General features: G+C 44.1%; 1 protein-coding gene across 1 annotated transcript in view; it reads left to right on the forward strand.

Annotated features, from left to right (window-relative positions):
• Positions 1-5610: 5610 nt before the first annotated feature.
• The window catches only part of engase (endo-beta-N-acetylglucosaminidase), a gene marked incomplete at its 3' end in the record, with an annotated part of 82035 nt that continues 67351 nt past the window's right edge, over positions 5611-20294 (forward strand). The window contains 1 exon segment of the mRNA XM_049560236.1: positions 5611-5776. Coding sequence (XP_049416193.1) covers positions 5679-5776 — 98 coding nt within the window.

Raw genomic sequence — 20294 nt, forward strand, 5'->3', positions numbered from 1 at the left:
GCGACTTCAATTTGATTCAAAACCCCTCCCTAGACAGGTCCTCCTCTAATCCTCAGATGTTATCCAAGTCAGCTAAAGTCCTTGACACATATAGGACCAGTTTAGGTTTATTTGATCCATGGAGAGCTAAATCCCATTCAGACAAAGCTTTTTCCTTTTTTTCGCATGTCCATCATTCATATTCGTGGATAGATTTTTTTCTCTTGGATAATTATTTTTTATCAGAGGTCCACTCATGTGAGTACCATAGCATTGTTATCTCAGACCACGCCCCCGTATCTGTAGATATTAGCTTTCCTAGGTGTGTCCCCCCCTCCAGACAGTGGAGACTTAACTCTTCTTTGCTAGCACAAGAATGTATAATGAATCCTTTGCTGAGGGCCGCCTACCTCCCACCCTGTCGGAGGCCTCTATTTCTCTCCTGCTTAAGAGTGATAAAGACCCTCTTATGTGTGGTAGCTATAGGCCCATTTCTCTCTTAAATGTTGACCTAAAGATCCTGTCAAAAATCCTAGCCCGACGCCTACAGCAGGTCCTATCAAATATAATATCAACTGATCAAACAGGTTTCATGCTTGGAAGGCACTCATTTCATAACACAAGGAGGCTCTTAAATATCATTAGTGCTCCTAGTTCGACTATCCCGGAAGTGATTATCACACTAGATGCAGAAAAGGCCTTCGACAGGGTGGAGTGGAGCCTCCGTCCACACAAATGGACTCCAGTCCGCCCCATTTCCCCTCTATTGTGGAACCAGACAGGGCTGCCCTCTTTCCCCCCTCCTATTTGCCATAGCTATTGAGCCTCTAGCCATCTGGCTGCGTCAGGAGGGTGGGTTTGAGGGCATCACCAGAGTTGGTACAGTTCATAAATTATCATTGTATGCCGATGACCTCCTTTTATACATGTCTAATCCAGCTGCCTCTCTCCCCGTGGTTCTAAATATCTTTGACAAATTTGGGTCCTATTCAGGTTATAAGCTTAACCTCCACAAGAGCGAACTTCTCCCCATCAACTCTCTGGCCAGAAATATACCCCCTGCTTTTTTCCCTTTCAGATATGCTACAGACGGATTTAAATACTTGGGGGTGCACATTACAAATTCAATCAATCAACTTTTCTCCAAAAATTTCACTCCTCTCCTTGAGAGGTGTAAACTAGACTTTGACAGATGGTCCAGTCTCCCTCTATCCTTGGTAGGTCGTGTTAGTTTAGTTAAAATGGTTGTTTTACCCAAGTTTCTATATCTCTTTTCACATATCCCCGTCCTTATTAAAAAGTCTTTTTTTAGATCGCTCAGTCAGTTAATAAGTTCCTTCCTCTGGGGCAATAAGAATCCACACATCAGAAGATCAGTTCTACAGCTCCCAAAGGCTCTTGGTGGCTTAGCATTGCCCAATTTCTTATACTATTACTGGTCCTGTAATGTTCATAAACTATTATACTGGATTACCAAAACAGCAGATGTACACGCCCTGCATGGGTAGATATGGAACTAGCATCCTCTAAACTTTCTCTTCACTCCCTGGCTTGCTCCCAACTCCCTTTGACTGCCTCCAACTTTACCTCAAACCCAGTGGTAACTAACTCTGTTAGAATTTGGATTCAAATTAGGAAAAGCCTAGGCCTCCATAGAGCCTCAGACCTCTCTCCCATTGTAAACAATCACCTATTTCTGCCCTCTTGCACTGATTTGACCTTTCGGACTTGGTTTGATAAAGGGATAACTAAATTTAGGGACCTTTACAACCAAGGGACTTTTATGTCCTTTTCTGAGCTTTCAACAAAATTTGACCTGCCTAAATCCCACCTATTTCGTTTTTTTCAGGCAAGGCATTTTATTCAGAATCAGAACCCCAGATTCCCTAGTTGTCCCCCGGAAACTTTGGTTGACTCATTATTGGCTCTTGATCCTAAACAAAAGCGGTTAATCTCTAGCATTTACAGCCTTATCAATTCTGCTATTGACACCCCAGCGTCCGGTCCCAAGGATTCCTGGGAGCAAGAGCTTGGAACCACACTGCCTGATGATTATTGGCAACAAGTTTTATGGTTGGTTCACTCCTCTTCAATCTGTGCGAGGCACGGCCTCCTACAGTGTAAAGTTGTACACAAAGTTCATTACACTAATTTGAGGCTATCTCGGATTTACCCCAGTGTAACTGATTCATGCAATAGGTGCAAACAATCTCCAGCTGACCATTCCCATATGTTTTGGTTTTGTCCCAGGCTTACCACATTTTGGTCTGAAATCTTCAATACTCTTAGCACAGCATATAACACTACTATCTCTCCTGATCCTCTCTTGGCCCTATTCGGTTCCCCCCTGCAGCCTCTTGCCTCTAAAGTTATGCAAACTGTTCTTGCCTTTGCCACCCTGTTGGCCAGGTGACTCATACTTCTTAATTGGAAACACCCCCAACCTCCATCTCACAGCAGGTGGGTGAAAGAGGTGCTACTGTCCATTAATCTTGAAAAACTTACGATTTTCCCTCAATGGTTAATGGTTCCTTCGGCCCTTTTGAAAAGACTTGGAGACCTCTCTTAAATTATATTGAATCTTTGACATCTCTGCCTGATTGCGACGGCTGAGCCCCCCCCATTTATTTATTCATTCATCTTCTAACCGCTTCATCCTCTTGAGGGTCGCGGGGGGGCTGGAGCCTATCCGAGCTACATCGGGCGAGAGGCAGGGTACACCCTGGACAGGTCGCCAGACTATCACAGGGCTGACACATAGAGACAAACAACCATTCACGCTCACATTCACACCTACGGACAATTTAGAGTTATCAATTAACCTAGTCCCCAATCTGCATGTCTTTGGACTGTGGGAGGAAGCCGGAGTGCCCGGAGAGAACCCACGCTGACACGGGGAGAACATGCAAACTCCACACAGAGGGGCTCCCACGCCCGGGATCGAACCGGCAACCCTCTTGCTGTGAGGCGAGAGTGCTAACCACCACACCACCGTGCCGCCCCATTTATTTATTCATTTAAATTTTCTTTTCTTTTTTCTTTGTTTTTGCTTACTGTATTATTTTCCTTATTCGTGTATTTGTTGTATGTATTTTGTACTGTTTGCATGTTGATATTGAATTTACAGAACTGTTCTCTTTTGAGTGGGGTGGGATTGTGAGAGGGATAAAAAACTGGGAAAAAATGATAGAGTGGAAGTCCTCTCTGTCACATTGTACTGTCATGTTGCTATCTGTGATATTGCTTCCAATAAAGAAAGTCATTAAAAAAAACACACAGACAAACTTAAGTATATCGCTATCAATTATGCTTACAATGCTACTCACCTCGTGATAGCTTGGTCACAGCTGCTTTTTCACGTTTTTGTAAAGCAAAATATAGACTTTAAAAAAAACAAAACCAAGAAAAATGTCCTAGATGGCATCTTTACATATTACATCCACTTATGAGAAGATTAACTTAATTACTCAATCTACCAAAAAAAAAAAAAAATCAATATTTTAATTAGAAACACATTAATGGGGACATCACATAGTCAGGAATAAAGATTTATTTACAGTTTATACAGTAAGGGGATAGTAATAATAATATAGGCTATTTTAATATGATATATTTTAATACTAAAGTAGTAATCAGTTAAATAAATGGTCCAAGAGGCCATATATATATATATATATATATATATATATATATATATATGGTAGATTGGCTTATGGAGTGATTTTGAAGGAGTAATTAAGTTAATCTTCTGTAAGTGTCATCTTCCCTCCAAAACTGGCATATTAAATGGATATTAAAACACTTTAAAATTTACACCTCAGGAGTTCTTACCTGTCTGGATCCTTCGGGAAACGGTGGAATGCCAGGTGCGGGGTGTTCCACTGATAGTTGTTGCAGTTAATTGCACTACACTGTTTTCATTTACTTTTTTCTCCTCTCTCCTTGACATCTTGCATGTTGTCTGGGCGCAACCAGAGATATTATCCAATATCTCTGGCGCAACAGTCCAAGCTCAACAGTCCAAAATGGTGGTAGCGCCCCTAGTGGCTGTTGGCAGAAATTCAGCGGCGCTTCGCCCCTTGGTATCCATGCTCTTTGTCCACAGTGCTTTCATTTCTATTGAGGAAGGAGCTGTATGCACAAGTAAAATAGAATAACTCACTGAATTTTCAACTGATTTTCCCTATATATCTATATCTATATATATCTATATCTATATATCTATATATCTATATATATATATATATATATATATATATATATACATATGGGCGGCACGGTGGTGTGGTGGTTAGCACTCTCGCCTCACAGCAAGAGGGTTGCCGGTTCGATCCCGGGCGTGGGAGCCCTTCCTTCTGTGCGGAGTTTGCATGTTCTCCCCGTGTCAGCGTGGGTTCTCTCCGGGCACTCCGGCTTCCTCCCACAGACATGCAGATTTGGGGACTAGGTTAATTGGAGACTCTAAATTGTCCGTAGGTGTGAATGTGAGCGTGAATGGTTGTTTGTCTCTATGTGTCAGCCCTGCGATAGTCTGGCGACCTGTCCAGGGTGTACCCTGCCTCTCGCCCGATGTAGCTGGGATAGGCTCCAGCCCCCCCGCGACCCTCAAGAGGATGAAGCAGTTAGAAGATGAATGAATGAATGAATGAATATATATATATATATATATATGCACACACACACACACACGCACATACATATATATACACACATATATATATGTATATATATACTGTGTGTATATATATATCCCACTCTGGGGTTGAGGTGAATAAAAGAACTGTGTTGTGAGCTAAATAACATGCTGTTGCTATCTGCAGAAAGTATTAAAGCATGAAATCCCGCATTTTTAATCTATGAAAGCATCCTGTATCATAACTACATGTGTGCCGTTTGTAACAAACCAAACCGCGTGAAAATGTGTGTTTATGTGTATGTATATATATATATATATATATATATATATACACACACACACATATATATTTTCTGCCAGTCAGTATAGCTGCTGATAAGACAGAGAAAAACCACTTGAAAAAGACACCCAATGAAATCCTATGTCCTATTCAATAAAATCTCCTTATTGTGAGCATCACAAGACTTTGTAGAAGAAGCAGATATATCATTTGTGTGGATAATGTTATTCTTTTGGCACTCAATAGCTTTTTGTGTTTTTTTCTATTGCTTCTGACTGTGGAGCTTCCCTGGTGTGGGATTAATAAAGTCTTATTTATCTTAGAAGTTTTGGGTTTGTGGGGATGGGTGTGAAGTTTTTCATTTGTGTTTGTAATTTTGAGAAATGGAGCATTCAAGAAATTCAAGAAATGCCTCTTAGCAATCAAGAAAAACTGGCACTGCATGAACTCCTCCAAAAGAGACAATACAAAGTTGCTGGATAGTGTTAAACTGACTGCATCTCTATTAATGCAGGTCTGCATTGTAACATAGTAAAAACTCAAATTAACCCTATAACTTTATATAAAAGATACTTAATACACTGCCTTATGTAAGTCACATTTTTGTATATTATTGGTTACTTTAGTACAAGGCCTTTAGGTTTTTGTCATTTTAGCGTTTAGAAATGACGCTCTTATTGTGAAGGAGTGGGGTCGGAAGTGTTGAGCTGTTGTTGCTGGCAGAACACACACTTCGTGTTTTTCCTTTGTAGAACAGTTTGTCTCTCAGCTTTGTTGAGAAGAATGGCTCTGAATGACGACGCAAACAGTCTTCCACTGCGCAGAGAGGACGGAGAGGAACATGATGATGTCGGCGTGAGGAGCGACACGCGAGACTTACTGTAACGTTACTCAGTTACTCTCACTGTGCTTACAGTTTACAGTAGCACGGTGGCAATTTAATTCACGTAAAGTTGAATTCTTCTAGTCATTGAGAGAGATAGCAGTTAGCTAACATGGTAACACAGTTAGCTAACACGGTTAACTGTAAAATGATAAGGTCACTGGCTCCGTGGTGTTTCGACCTTTAATGATTAGGCTCGTTCGAGGTGAAGTTGGCCTCTGCTGGAAAGTGAACGAAATGTATTCCTTTTACTTTTAATAGGCACTGCAGCTGACTTGAAAAAGTACGTGTATTCCATGCAGTATGTACGCAATCTGGACATACTACTTCCTGATAAAGTTACGCAGTGACCTTTGACCCTCTTACTTATTTATCCGTTACCCGAAGAGCTCTGCTGTTGTTGTTTTGCAATAATTATGCATACATTGTAGCTTCTAACATATTATATTCACGACAGTAAAAGTACAGAGACTGTACATTTCTCATTGTATTAATACTTATGCTCTTTTGTTGTGGGTTATGTTTATGATTATTTTATTCAATTAAACAATAAGTAATACTATTATTACTACTCAAGTGGTCATCAGTTACTTCAATCAATCAATCAGTTTTATTTATAAAGCCCAATATCACAAATCACAATTTGCCTCACAGGGCTTTACAGCATACAACATCTCTCTGTCCTTAGGACCCTCGTAGCGAATAAGGAAAAACTCCCCCCCAAAAAAACCCTTTCACAGGGGAAAAAAACGGTAGAAAGCTCACAAAGAGCAGCTGAGGAGGGATCCCTCTTCCAGGACGGACAGACGTGCAATAGATGTCGTACAGAACAGATCAACATGATAAATTAACAATAATCCGTATGACACAATGAGACAGAAAGAGAGAGAGAAACCGAGAGAGATGCAGGACAGACGGTAATGACAGTAGCTTACAGCAACATTAATGAAAGTAATAATATTATAATAATAATTATGGCTATTGTAGTACAATATGTTGAAAGTATATATTAATATCTGATTGTATACATATCAATTTTCAATTCAATTTTATTTATAAAGCCCAATATCACAAATCACAATTTGCCTCACAGGGCCTTAAGACCCTCACAGCGGATAAGGAAAAACTCCCCAAAAAAAACCCTTTACCGGGGAAAAAAAACGGTAGAAACCTCAGGAAGAGCAACTGAGGAGGGATCCCTCTTCCAGGACGGACAGACGTGCAATAGATGTCGTACAGAACAGATCAGCATAACAAATTAACAGTAATCCATATGACACAATGAGACAGAGAAAGAGAGAGAGAGATGCAGGTAATGACAGTAGCTTACAACAACATTAATGAAAGTAATAATATTATAGTTATAGTTCTGGTTAGGAGTATGGTTGAAAGTATGTATTAATACCTGGCAGTATACATGTGTGACAATAAGCATATGTGTATAATAACAGAAGAAGTATGACTAATGACTAATGATGGCAGCAGCAGCAGGAGGCATCTGGCGGGACCACGGCAGCAGCACAACCACACATGTCACGCTGTCCAGGCACCGCTGTGATATGAGTTAATCTGAGAGACAGTGGAGCACAAAGGCTCCGGAGAAGAAGCCGAGTTAGTGACATCCAGAATGGCCGGGTTAGCTAGATGCAGTAATAGGAGAGAGAGAGAGAAGGAGAGAAGGGGCCCGGTGTATTATAGAGGTCCTCCGGCAGACTAGGCCTAAGTCAGCCTAACTAAGGGCTGGTACAGGACAAGCCTGAGCCAGCCCTAACTATAAGCTTTATCAAGAGGAAAGTCTTAAGTCTAGTCTTAAATGTGGAGCGGTGTCTGCCTCCCGGACACGTAACAGGAAGATGATTCCACAGGAGGGCCTGATAGCTAAAGGCTCTGGCTCTGATCTACTGGAGACTTTAGGGACCACAAGTAACCCTGTGTTCTCAGAGCGCAGTGTTCTGGTGGGATAATAAGGCACTATGAGCTCTCTAAGATATGACGGAGCTTGACCATTTAGAGCTTTATAAGTTAACAGTAGGATTTTAAATTCAATTCTGGATTTTACAGGGAGCCAGTACAGAGAAGCTAAAACAGGAGAGATATGATCGCGTTTATTAGTTCCTGTTAGTACACGTGCTGCTGCATTCTGAATTAGCTGGAGAGTTTTTAAGGACTTACTAGAGCTACCTGATAATAGAGAGTTACAGTAATCCAGCCTTGAGGTAACAAAAGCGTGGACCAATTTTTCTGCATCTTTTCGGGTCAGGATAGGCCTAATTTTCGCAATATTACGCAGATGAAAAAATGCAGTCCGTGAGGTTTGCTTTAAATGAGAATTAAAAGACAAATCTTGATCAAATATTACTCCGAGGTTTCTTACGGTAGTGGCAGGGGCCAGAGCAATACCATCTAGAGAAACTATGTCATCAGATAAATCATATGTGACAATAATCATATGTGTATAATAACAGTAGAAGTATGACTAATGATAACAGCAGCAGCAGGAGGCATTTGGCAGGACCACGGCAGCAGCACAACCACACACGTCACACTGTCCAGGCACCGCTGTGATATAAGTTAACCTGCGAGACAGTGGAATACAAAGGCTCTGGAGAAGAAGCCGAGTTAGTGACATGTAGTATGGCTGAGTTAGCAAGATGCAGTAACAGGACATGAGAGAGAGAGAGAGAGAGAGAGAGAAGGAGAGAAAGTGCCCGGTGTATTATAGGAGGTCCTTGAATGCAATGTCATCCATCATAGCAGCTTCTGACAGCTGTTAGTCAGCAGTCAATGGGCTGTCAAGCTGTCACCTGTTTGTGTCTCAGTCAATGTGATGTATCGTCTGCTGTGCAGAGGATTGTGGGTCAGAATGGTACAAAAAGTATGCCGGCTTGTCCTAAGTGCTACATCTTAGGCAACTGGACTTTCTTGAGTTTCTTGAAGACGTATCACCTCTCATCCCAGAGGTTTCTTCAGCTCTAATACTGATAGTTAAAATTGAACTAATGAATCTTTTTGAACAACTCTTCCAAGTGTCCAATACGTATCAGGCCAGCTTGTCGAACATCTGAGAGCTCATGAATCCCACCTGCCAGTCACAATTATTGTAGTGCACCATTCAAACTGCGTGTTAGTGAACCAGATGGGATTGGATTGGACTCTAGTTCAGACAGCTGAGTAGTTACATTCATTGAATTAGACTGAGTGAACCATTCTCTCAAGGTGGGTCCTAAGGACAGAGGGATGTCGTATGCTGTAAAGCCCTGTGAGGCAAATTGTGATTTGTGATATTGGGCTTTATAAATAATATTGATTGATTGATTGATTGATATTCTGCTTGCCCAGGAAGAATGACAAATCAGTGTGGTTAGGTCATATTTCTGTAACAGCTGTTCTATTTCATCCTTCCTGACCGCCAGAGGCAGTGCTTTAAGCACTGAATGTCTCCGTCTCGTGCATGCGCAGGTCGAGTATCTATACCAACAAAGTCACCTGTGACCCCGATGACCCCAGATAACCTATATCTCCCAGTGACATCAGAGGATCTGTTCCTGTTCATCTTCTCGCTTTCGCAGGTGGACTGCACGTCACTGAGCTCTAGCTAAAAGCTAAAATTTCAACGTTGCTTCACTGCTGTTCGTCGTGGGTAGCCTTGTGACAACTTTGTCGGACTTGCGAGCTGCTCGCCCTCCAAGGGCTGCGACAAGCTAACGCTCTGATGAGAGGATTGTTGCGGTTTGCCGTGGACTCTCCTTCAGATCATCATCCTAGAAGCGGTTGGTCTCTAATGTTACAGCTTAGTGCAGCTTTTTTTCTTATTATTTATAACATTAACTAATTGTTGGTGAAGGCAGTGTACTTGCTCCCTCTCCCGACATTTGTAGTGTTATTTAACGTACTTTGTTTACTTGTCTTTGCGGTTAGCATTTGGCCCGCTTGAGCTAACTTGTAGCTGTGCTTGCTTTACTTTCATAGTTTTCAGCGGCGTTTTCGCTCGGCCTGCTTAATTTATACATGTTGGTGACAACTCAGTTGTGCCATTTTTTGTGCTTATTCACAGCAATCTAACCTTTGTTGGTGAAGACATTGCTCTCGCTCCCGCTCCCGCTCCCAGCATAGGTGTGTATTATTAACTATTTAAAGAGTTAGTTGTGTGTGCTTTGATTTCATAGTTATCACCGGCGTTTTCGCTCGGCCTGCTTTAATTTATACATTTTGGTGGCAACTCGATTGTGCCAATTTTTGTGTTTATAGCCACAGCAATCTAACCTTTGTTGGTGAAGGCAGTGCTCTTGCTCCCACTCCCAGCATAGGTGTGTTGTCAACCTATTGACTTTATAGTTAGCTGAGGTGTTTACGCTTAAGCCTAACTTATGTATATTTGTTGCAACCCTTGTTGGTGACGGTAGTGTGTTTGCTCCCCCTCCCAGCATTTGTTGTTATTCTTTGGGTTAAATTCCGCTGGTTGTCACTATGTTGGGCAACCACTGTTGTTCGGCCTGTATGGCTTCTCTGCAGCCTGAAGATGGCCATGACGTGTCCCCCGTGCCTTGGTCTCAAGCATCTGAGGGAGGGCCTTTCGGAGGATCCATGCATGAACTGCAGCTTCATGCCTCGGGTAGTCTGAGTGGGCGGAAGTTCGCTGCAGAGATCAGCCTCTCATTGGGCGGAACGAGCCACCCGCTGAAGTCCCGCCCTACCACCTCCAGTTGTGTAGCAGTTTTCAACCGTTTTCAACACGTCCTTTACTAACTTTTGTGGTGTTTGATCTTGCGGGGATGTAGCCATTTTTCTGCTATGGTTCGCGTCCTGTAGGCGATATTTTTGTGGCCGTGTTACACCAAAACCTGTTCCCCCCCGGCAATATTTTTGCAAGCGCACCATTGCTGTGGCACCGCCCAGAACGATTGTGATTGATTGAAAGAAGTACAAGCAGCCGGGGCGTTTTTTTCTCCAATCTCAAAGTGAGAGTCGGCCCAGCCAGACCTTTCTTTTCTTGAGAAAGGTCTGGTGAGCGAGACTATGCCTCAGGCAGTGAGGGCTGCTAGACTGGCTGAGGTGGAACAACTGTTGGGCCATGTTCCATCACCAGAACAGTTGACTCCAGCTCAACCTAGCCGGTCAAAACGTCAGGCTGTTGAGACTGAGGGCTCCTCCTCCAGGAAGAAGGCCAAAGAGTCTAAACTTTCCTCTAAGGTGGACCAGTTAACTGAGGAGCTTAACCAGATGAAATCCCTCTTCCTAGCCCTCCAGTCTGGGACTGGTGCAGGGGATGTGGGTGCTACTGCTCCTCCTGCGGCCATGTTGGATCCGGAGGATGATGATGTGCTCTCTATGTCGGCTTTGGCCACTGAGTTTGCTGAATATGGGGCAGACGTGGTCTCCCAGGAGCCAGCCTCCCGTGCCTCTGATGTGAGCTCCCATTCGTCGGCCCGCAGTTCTGGGGCCGGTTCCGAGGATAACTCTATGGGGCTATCATTCGTATGGCCCTGGCCTGCCTTCAGTTGGATGTTCCACAAGCTCAGCCAGCTCCTGCCAGTGCTTTTTTCAGGCATAGTCCAGCCCCTGCCACCTTTATTGCATGCTGCTGGAGGGATACTAGAGCCCTCTCTCATGCAACATGCAATGGCCGAACCCTGGCAGCCATGCAGGATGCAGCCAAGTTTGGCTTGGGTCGCATGCCAGCGATTGAGCCGACTATAGCTGCTCTCATTGTCTCGCCTGATGAGACTCTGAGGCCAGATGCAAGGTGTCCTCGCCCCCAGTGTCGGGTCACAGATGACCTGCTCTCCAAAGCCTATGATGCAGCGTCACACATGGGACGCACAGGTAATTCATTGTCACAACTCATGCTCGCTCTCTCAGCATCCCTGCAGGAGGCTATGCTGCTCTCATCCACAGACTTACCCCAGTGGCCACCTTAGGTCTCAGCGCCCGGCTCAGCAGCCTGCTCAGCGGTCAGCCCAGGACTTTTGTGTCCCTGAGCGACTGCCCTCTAGACAACCTCAGACCTTTTATGCTGCCCGTCGCCCCCCCAGAGCCTCTAGAGGCGGGGGGGCCAGGCGTTGAGGGCCCAGGGCCGGTCGTCGTTTGGCCTTTCACTTTCCCCACGGGTGTTCACCAGGTGTGTGGCAGTAGCCCTATCGCCACTACAGTCACGGGGCATGAAGATCCTGCCATACCTGGACAACTGGCTCATCTGTGCACCATCCCAGTCTCAGGTGGCCCAGGACACGGCACTGCTCCTCTTTCATGTGGCTCAGCTGGGTCTCATGGTCAATCTCAAAAAGAGTTGCCTGGTTCCCTTACAAAGTACAATTTTTCTGGGGGTGGCTCTGAACACGATCACCATGAAGGCCTGTCTGTCGCCTCACCAGGTGGAAGACATTCTCCGCCTCCTTCCCCTCTTCCGAGAGGGCAGGTGGCTACCCTATCTCCAGTTTATGCGTCTCTTAGGAAAGCTGACGGCTGCTGCAACTGTGATTCCCTTAGGTTTGCTGTCACTACGCCCCCTTCAGAGGTGGCTGAACAGCTTCCACTTGGATGCCAAATGGCACCGGCACAGGACATTAAAGGTGTCGCGGTGTTGCCTCCTTGCTCTGGCTCCATGGAGAGAGCGGTCATATCTGCTTCAGTGCATGTCCATGGGCTCCATTCCATCCCGTCGAGAGGCCATTACAACAGATGCCTCCCTCTCAGGATGGGGTGCAGTGTGTCAGAACTGGACAGCTCAGAGGCTGTGGTCTGCTGGGGACTGCACAGAGCATATCAATGTGCTGGAGCTACGGGCCGTGCACATGGCACTCAGGTACTTCATTCCACATCTGAGAGGGAGGCATGTGCTCGTACGGTCAGACAATGTCTCAACCGTCTCTCATATAAACCACCAGAGGAGCACCAGGTCTGCACAGTTGTTGCAGGTGTCCCAAGATATCTTGATGTGGGCGGGCCCCCGCCTAGCCAGCATGAGGGCAATGTATCTGCCTGGGGAGCGGAACCAGGCTGCAGACTTCCTCTCCCATTGCAAGCCTCCGCTGGGGTAGTGGCAGCTTCATCCAGAGGTGGTGCTCAACATCTGGGACATATTCGGCAGGGCAGAGGTAGATCTTTTTGTCACAGAGGAGTCGACCCATTGCCCCCTCTGGTTCTCCTGGACAGAGGAGACCAGCCCTTTGAGCCAGGATGCTCTTGCCCACGATTGGCCAGAGGGTCTTCTTTATACATTCCCACCAATCCCTCTGATTCTTCCAGTACTGCAGAGGGCCCTCCAGCGGGGCCACAGGTGGCTGCTGGTAGCCCCCTTCTGGCCAGGGAGGACATGGTTTCCTCTGCTGCACAGGCTCTGCCATAGCTTACTATGGCGCCTCCCCGACAGGAAGGATCTCCTGTCTAAGTTAGGGGGCCAAATTTGGCATCCCAACCCTCACCATCTGCAGCTATGGGTCTGGCCGCTGCAGGGCCCGACCCACTACTGACCGATTGCACAGACACTGTCTGCAATACTGTACTGAATGCCAGGGCGCCTTCTACCAGAGTCCAGTATGAAAACAGGTGGAAGTTGTTTTCTGAGTGGTGTTCGGACAGGGTTGAGGACCCAGTGAGCTTTTCAGTTCCTAAAGTGCTGGAGTTCCTACAGTCGCTCCTACAGGACGGCCGGTCCCCCGCTACCCTGAAGGTATACGTGGCAGCCATTTCCTCTCGACATGCTCGAGTTGATAACAACACGGTGGGGTGCCACAGACTTGTGTCCCTCTCTCTAAAGGGAGCTTTGAGGCTACGTCCTCCACAAGCGCCTAGAGCTCCAGCATGGGATTTACATATAGTGTTGGATGCTCTGTGTTTACCTCCTTTTGAGCCCCTGGCACAGGCGGAACTGAAGTGGATGTCTGCAAAGACTGCTTTTCTACTTGCCATCACTTCAGCAAAGCGTGTTGGGGAGCTACTTGCCCTCTCCGTGAGTGACTCATGTCTGAGGTGAAATTCCGATGGCTCAGGGGTCACTCTGTGGCCGAATACGGCTTTTCTTCCTAAGGTTCTGTCACCATCAAACCTTAATCGACCGATCCATCTGGCGCAGTTTACCCCCCCAGAAGGCGAGGGGAAGGACAAATTGAGGCTGCTGTGTTCTGTGCGGGCTTTAAGAGTCTATGTAACTCCAGCCGCAAGTATAAGGTGGTCAGAACAGCTGTTTCTCTGTTATGGCGGTCCTAAGAAAGGCTGCGCTCTCTCCAAACAGCGGCTGTCTCACTGGATTGTGGATGTCATCACCCAGGCATATAAAACAAGTGGTCACCCCCTGCCATCCGGGGTGAGGTGCCATTCTACTCGGGCTGTCTCTACATCATGGGCGGCCCTGTGAGGTGTGCCCCTGGAGGCCATATGTGCTGCGGCATTATGGGCTTCATGGAGTACCTTCTCCAGGTTCTTTTGGTTGAATGTTGCCACTTCCCATCCACTGGGTGTGGTCCTGTTGTCTGGGTCTACTGCTTCCTCTCAGTGAGGTATGTATTGGGATTCCTCGTGACTTTGTTGTTATGGGTCATCCAGTGCTTAAAGCACCGCCTCTGGCGATCAGGAAGGATGAAATAGAACGAAAGTTACGTATGTAACTACGGTTCTATGAATCCTGGATGAGTGCCAGAGTGTTCTGTCACTCAGAATCCTTGTGGTTTTGCGAGAAGATTCTGCAGGAACAGATCCTCTGATGTCACCGGGAGATACAGGTTATCCAGGGTCATCAGGGGTCACAGGTGACTTTGTTGGTATAGATACTCGACCTGCGCATGCACGAGATGGAGACATTCAGTGCTTAAAGCACCGCCTCTGGCGATCAGGAAGGATGAAATAGAACAAAAGTTACATACGTAACTACGGTTCTATGAATCCTGGATGACCGCCAGAGTGTTCTGTCACTCAGAATCCTTGTGGTTTCGTGATAAGATTCTGCAAAAACAGATCCTCTGATGTCACCGGGAGATATAGGTTATCCGGGGTCATCAGGGGTCACAGGTGACTTTGTTGGTATAGATACTCGACCTGCGCATGCGCGAGATGGAGACATTCAGTACTTAAAGCACCGCCTCTGGCGGTCATCCAGGATTCATAGAACTGTAGTTACATACGTAACTTTTGTTCCATGGGCTAGATACATCCCAGCAAGCAATAGTTGTGATTTAAACATACTGGCTATATTTAGCTCCGATTTAGTCTAGCTACATGTAACCCAAATCTAGCCAATTTAATTTTGAAATTGATTAAATGTAATTTTCGCCATTGCAGATGGCGTGTGGTATGATATTCAATCACGTATGGAGAGTCAACAGTAATTAAAATATGTTTATCTCCATTTTTTGGACATGGTCTCTACATAGCCGTATAATTGGCTTTGGCTATGTTTAGACGTCTACCAAATTTTCACTGACAGCCCAAATTCAGCCGTGACGTCAGGTCTTCATGTAGACGACTATTAGACATTTTTTAAACCAAAAAATGCTTGCTGGGATACAAGCATGGGCACATTACTTAAAGAATACATTATATAACACATAAATTGCTTAACTAAAGTTAGATGTTTTACTGTACACCATAAAACATTATTTTGTATCAATACTCACCCCCTGTTGCTTGGAATATCCAACAAAAAAAGTTATATTCCATAAATAGCATTAGAGCAGCCAGCTTGCCACTCAAATGACCTGCTAGATGTCACGTTAGGCTCGTTTGAGATGAGCCAAGCCTGCGCAGATTTGATCACTGGTGAACGCTGCACAATATATGCCAGTTAGTTTTGTGTCCGACTTCATCCTGACTTGCTCTGACGTCATCCAAAAGTGGACAGCGATAATCTCGCGAGAGTGAGGTGGCCACAGTTTTTACGGCCAGGCTCTGCAGTTGCTCTTCGCTGACTGTAAGACCCGGAGCATGATGGGAAATGCCTGGCTCTCACCTGATCTAACAGGTGATTGGTTTGGTATTGACTCAACAAGATGTTGACTTTCAGATATTTAGATTTTATTTGTCTGATTTGAAGGTTTATTCTGTGAATGGAAAAGATGTTGTGTGACTGATGGTGAAATTTAGTTGTATATTGTATATTTAATTGTATACTGTATATTAACATTGGACTGTTTTAATTATTGAAGTATTTAGCGTTACAAAGACTTGTGGTCAGTGGGATGTGAGGATTCTTAAAATAACATCTGTACAGATGTGAAGTCCTGACTGTATCTGACCGATCTTTAATGAAAGCTGTTGTCTTGTATTTTTTCCCTCTGAAAATATTAACCTTACAGTTAGGGCTGCCCCCGACCAAAGATTTTCTTGGTCGACCAGTAGTCGTCATTTAGGGCCATTAGTCGACTAATCGTCGCAGATAATGATTTCAGGGAGCAACAAGACAGTTTGAATTCCAGGGCTGAGATAGAATGTTAAGTAATATTGTTAACCGTTTGCTTGCTACCTTACCGAGAACTAGGCCTAAAAAGCAGTAATAATTAGCCTTTAAAATAGGTTAATTATTTTTTACGAGCTCACGCACGAAGCCAGCCGCCTGCTAATGAGACCTGCGGCAAAGCGGTAATGATTGTGATGTGTCAGAACAACCAGCAAGGACAGGAGACAGAACATTTAATTGATTTTCAATTACATAGTATAACTGTAGCATCTTATAGCCTCGGTGACTGAATAACTTATAACTTATGAGCCTTAAAACTATCAATTTTACAAGTGTGCACAGCCGCGCACAAAGTCAGCCGCCTGTTAATGACACCGGCAAATTATTTCAGATTCCAATTCTGAATGCGTCAGAAAAATCAGCAAGGAGACTGTCGGAACATTCTGATTATTTATTTCAACACACCACACAGCTTCTGAACTTGATGCAACACAATAACTTTGTAGAAAAACAAACATACAAATTAAATATATTTTCGTTTCTTTTTAAAATGTAGATAACGAATAAATAGCTCTACAACAATCTAAAACAATTAAAAGAAAAATATAGGCTGTCGTTCCAAAAATAAACAGAACAACGGAGAAGTAGCCTCAACATGAAATAAAAACTTAAATTAGGTCAGAATGCAAATAAAATAAGCAAAAATGAATAAATAGGCATTCAGCAATCAGTGCAAATAAACAGACCAACGGAGAAGTATAGCCTTAAAATGAAATAAAACTTCAATTAGGTCACAATGGAAATAAAATAGGCAAAATGAATAAATGAATAATTAAGTATTAAGCAAACTGAAACACTTAAAACTATCAATTTTACAAGTGTGCGCAGCCGCGCACAAAGTCAGCCGCCTGTTAATGACACCGGCAAATTATTTGAGATTCTAATTCTGAATGCGTCAGAAAAATCAGCAAGCAGACTGTTGGAACATTCTGATTATTTATTTCAACACACCACACAGCTTCCAAACTTGATGCAACACTATAACTATAACTATAATAACACAATTAGGTCACAATGGAAATAAAATAGGCAAAATGAATAAACAAATAATTAAGTAGGCTATTAAGCAAACTGAAACACTTAAGATAGCCTAATTGCCAGTGCAAATAAACAGAGAATTAGCCTCAACATGAATGAAAACTCAACTTTACATTTTTTTCTGAAGTCAGAGCGCAAATGAAAATGTAGGCTAAATCACACATTTCGTTTCACGCAACCACCTTACTCACAGTTTTATCCCCCTGGCTCTCAGTTAGCTTTCTCATATTATGAGAAAGGAACACAAGTTTATCCACGTTGTCGGGGAGAAGTGAGCTCTGTGTCTTATTCACAATGAAGCTGGCCTTGGAGAAGATGCGCTCCGATGGCGTGGACGTGGATGGGATGGAGTGCACACGCTTGGCTGCTCTGGCCAGCTTGGGATAGCCGTCCTCATTTTTTTGCCACCATGTTAGCGGTCCCGAATCAATTTTTGTTCTGTCCTCCAAGTATTGTTTCATTTCATCGTTCCGTCCTTCTGTCTGCTGCTCTTCGTCTGTAGCCATAGCTATCAACATGGATATCTCCTCCTGCTTTTCCCGCTTCTTTTTTGGTGCAGGACTAGGCTCGCTTTCATCTCCACTGCTGTCCCTGTCCTCTCTCTGAGCATCAGCTTCTTCTGCTGGAGATAGACTCTCAGCCAAATCCGACACCGTCGTGTAAGCCTCGTCCCGTTTCTCTACCTCGAGGAATGACAGGCTTTTGAATTGTGGATCCAAGACAGCAGCTTGGATGTAAATGCTAGTCTCAATATTCCCTCTGATCTCCCATCTCGTGTCAATTTCTTCACTGAGTGTTTTCTTCAGTGCGGTCACAGTCGTGTTGTCATCATCGTGCAGCAACAGGTGGCGTCTTTTCATGTTTATGAGCATGGGCAGCATGGCAGACAGAGACGCATTAACATCCTGCGAAAGCAGCTCCGTGAGTGTGACCATCGGCTTCATCACCGAGACGATGTCCTCCGCTATCCTCCAATGGGCCGTGGTGAGATCCAGATCGCGGTCAGACCGGTGGGTGGTACTGGGGTCGGAAAGCACGGCTGTAACCGGCCACTTCTGTTCCAGGAGACGCTCCAGCATTAAGTAAGTGGAGTTCCAGCGTGTGGAGACATCCTGGATGAGTTTGTGTTCAGCCACTTTCTGTTGTTTTTGTTTGTCAGTAAGAGCTGCTGTAGCCTTGGCACTTTTCTTGAAATGTCCCACAAGACGTCTGGCAGCTGCAATGACTCAGCAGATTGGATCTTTTTTAAGAGCCACATTTATGCACAGCTGCAAAGTGTGCCCCGCACAGCGAACTCCCTGGACATTACCCCAGGACGGGTTATGAGATAGCTGATCCGCGCACAACACCATGTTCGCGGCATTGTCACTTGCAACAGTGGCCCTCTTTTCTGCAGGGATCCTAAAGTCTGCCATTACCTGGCTGAGTCGCTCTGCTATGTTAGCAGCTGTGTGGCTCACCTCCAAAACTTTCGTTTCCAGCACAAATGAATGCAGTCGCCAGTCGTCAGAAATGAAATGTGCAGAGACTGTCATGTAACTCTCCATCTGGTTAGATGTCCAGATGTCCGTTGTGAAGCTGAGTGCAGTACAGCTTTTAATCTTGTCCAGAATCGCTTCTTTCATAGTGTTGTATTTGGTAGTAATCGTGTGCATTACAGTTTCACGTTTAGGAAGGCTGTATCCTGGCTCTAGGAATTCAATCAATTGTCTAAAACCTTCACCGCTGACAATATTTACTGGTCTCATGTCGAGCGCAATGAAATCCGCTATTTTTTCCGTTCTTCCTTTTTTCAGAAAGAGGGGGTTTCATAACGAGCTTTTGCTGCATCAATGCTGAAGTGGAGGGTGCCCTGTCATCTCCGCAGTAAAGTGGATGCACCTGTAGAGAGATTTACACATTAAGTAAAACACACAGTGAGCTGGATAATTTAGCTTCCCCAGTAGGCCTATACTAGCGCATGACAATATTAAAATGTATTATTTATCTCGGCTTTCAAATGTTAGGGCGGCCGTGCTAGGCAAGTAGTTACTTACATGTTTTAGATGATACATCATGTTCATCATTGACGAATGATAGGCGAAGGTCTGTTTGCAGAGTTTGCATGTCACCTTCTTGGGGTCGTCCTTTTTCTTTTCAAAATGATCCCAGATTTTAGATTTCTTGGCCAACATTATATCATTAGTTACTGTCTACAATCACGATATTGCAGGGACTAGCCGTGTAAAAAAGCTGACCGTGAGTGTAACGACTTCCTGTATCTGGCCCTTCAAATTAAAGGCCCTCTAGCTTTTCATTTTTTTTTTCTTCGAACAGTCAACCAATGGAATTTAGGTCAACTAATGACGTCTTGGTCGACTAACGCTTGGTCGACCATTTGGGGGCAGCCCTACTTACAGTCAAGACACAATTTATTTACCCTCTGTAGGTCTGCTCAGCTGCTCTGCAGCAGCTAACTGATATGATGCTAATTTACATGAGAATTCTTGTAAAATGGAGGTTGAACCATGAACATAAATTACAGATTGCCTGTAAAGCATTTTAATAACTCAATAATAATAATAATAATAATAATAAACTTTATTTATATAGCACCTTTCATACAGACACAAACTGCTTTACAACAAAATAAAAACAGACAAATACAATTTTAAAAAAACAAAAAAAAAACCAAGTGCAAATCTTGCAAGAAGAATAATATAATATGTAAAAGATCAAAGTAAAACAGCGGAATGCATGGAAGCAGATAAAAAGTGTGAACAATGGGGATAAAAACCAGGGAATAGTGACAGTTAGTTGAAAGCAATGCTGAATAAATAAGTTTTAAATTGTTGTTTGAAAATGTTCACAGAGCTTGTATTTCTTATATCCTTGGGTAGTGAGTTCCATAATTTTGGTGCATAGTTAAGGCTGAGCTGCCAATTTTCTTATTAGAGTAGTTTATATTTAAAAAGCTGGCAGCAGAGGATCTAAGAGGCCGTGAAGGATTATAAAACGACAAAGAATTAGTAATGTAGGCTGGTCCCAACCA

Source organism: Epinephelus fuscoguttatus, linkage group LG19 (genome assembly GCF_011397635.1).
Source record: "Epinephelus fuscoguttatus linkage group LG19, E.fuscoguttatus.final_Chr_v1".
NCBI lineage: Eukaryota > Metazoa > Chordata > Actinopteri > Perciformes > Serranidae > Epinephelus > Epinephelus fuscoguttatus.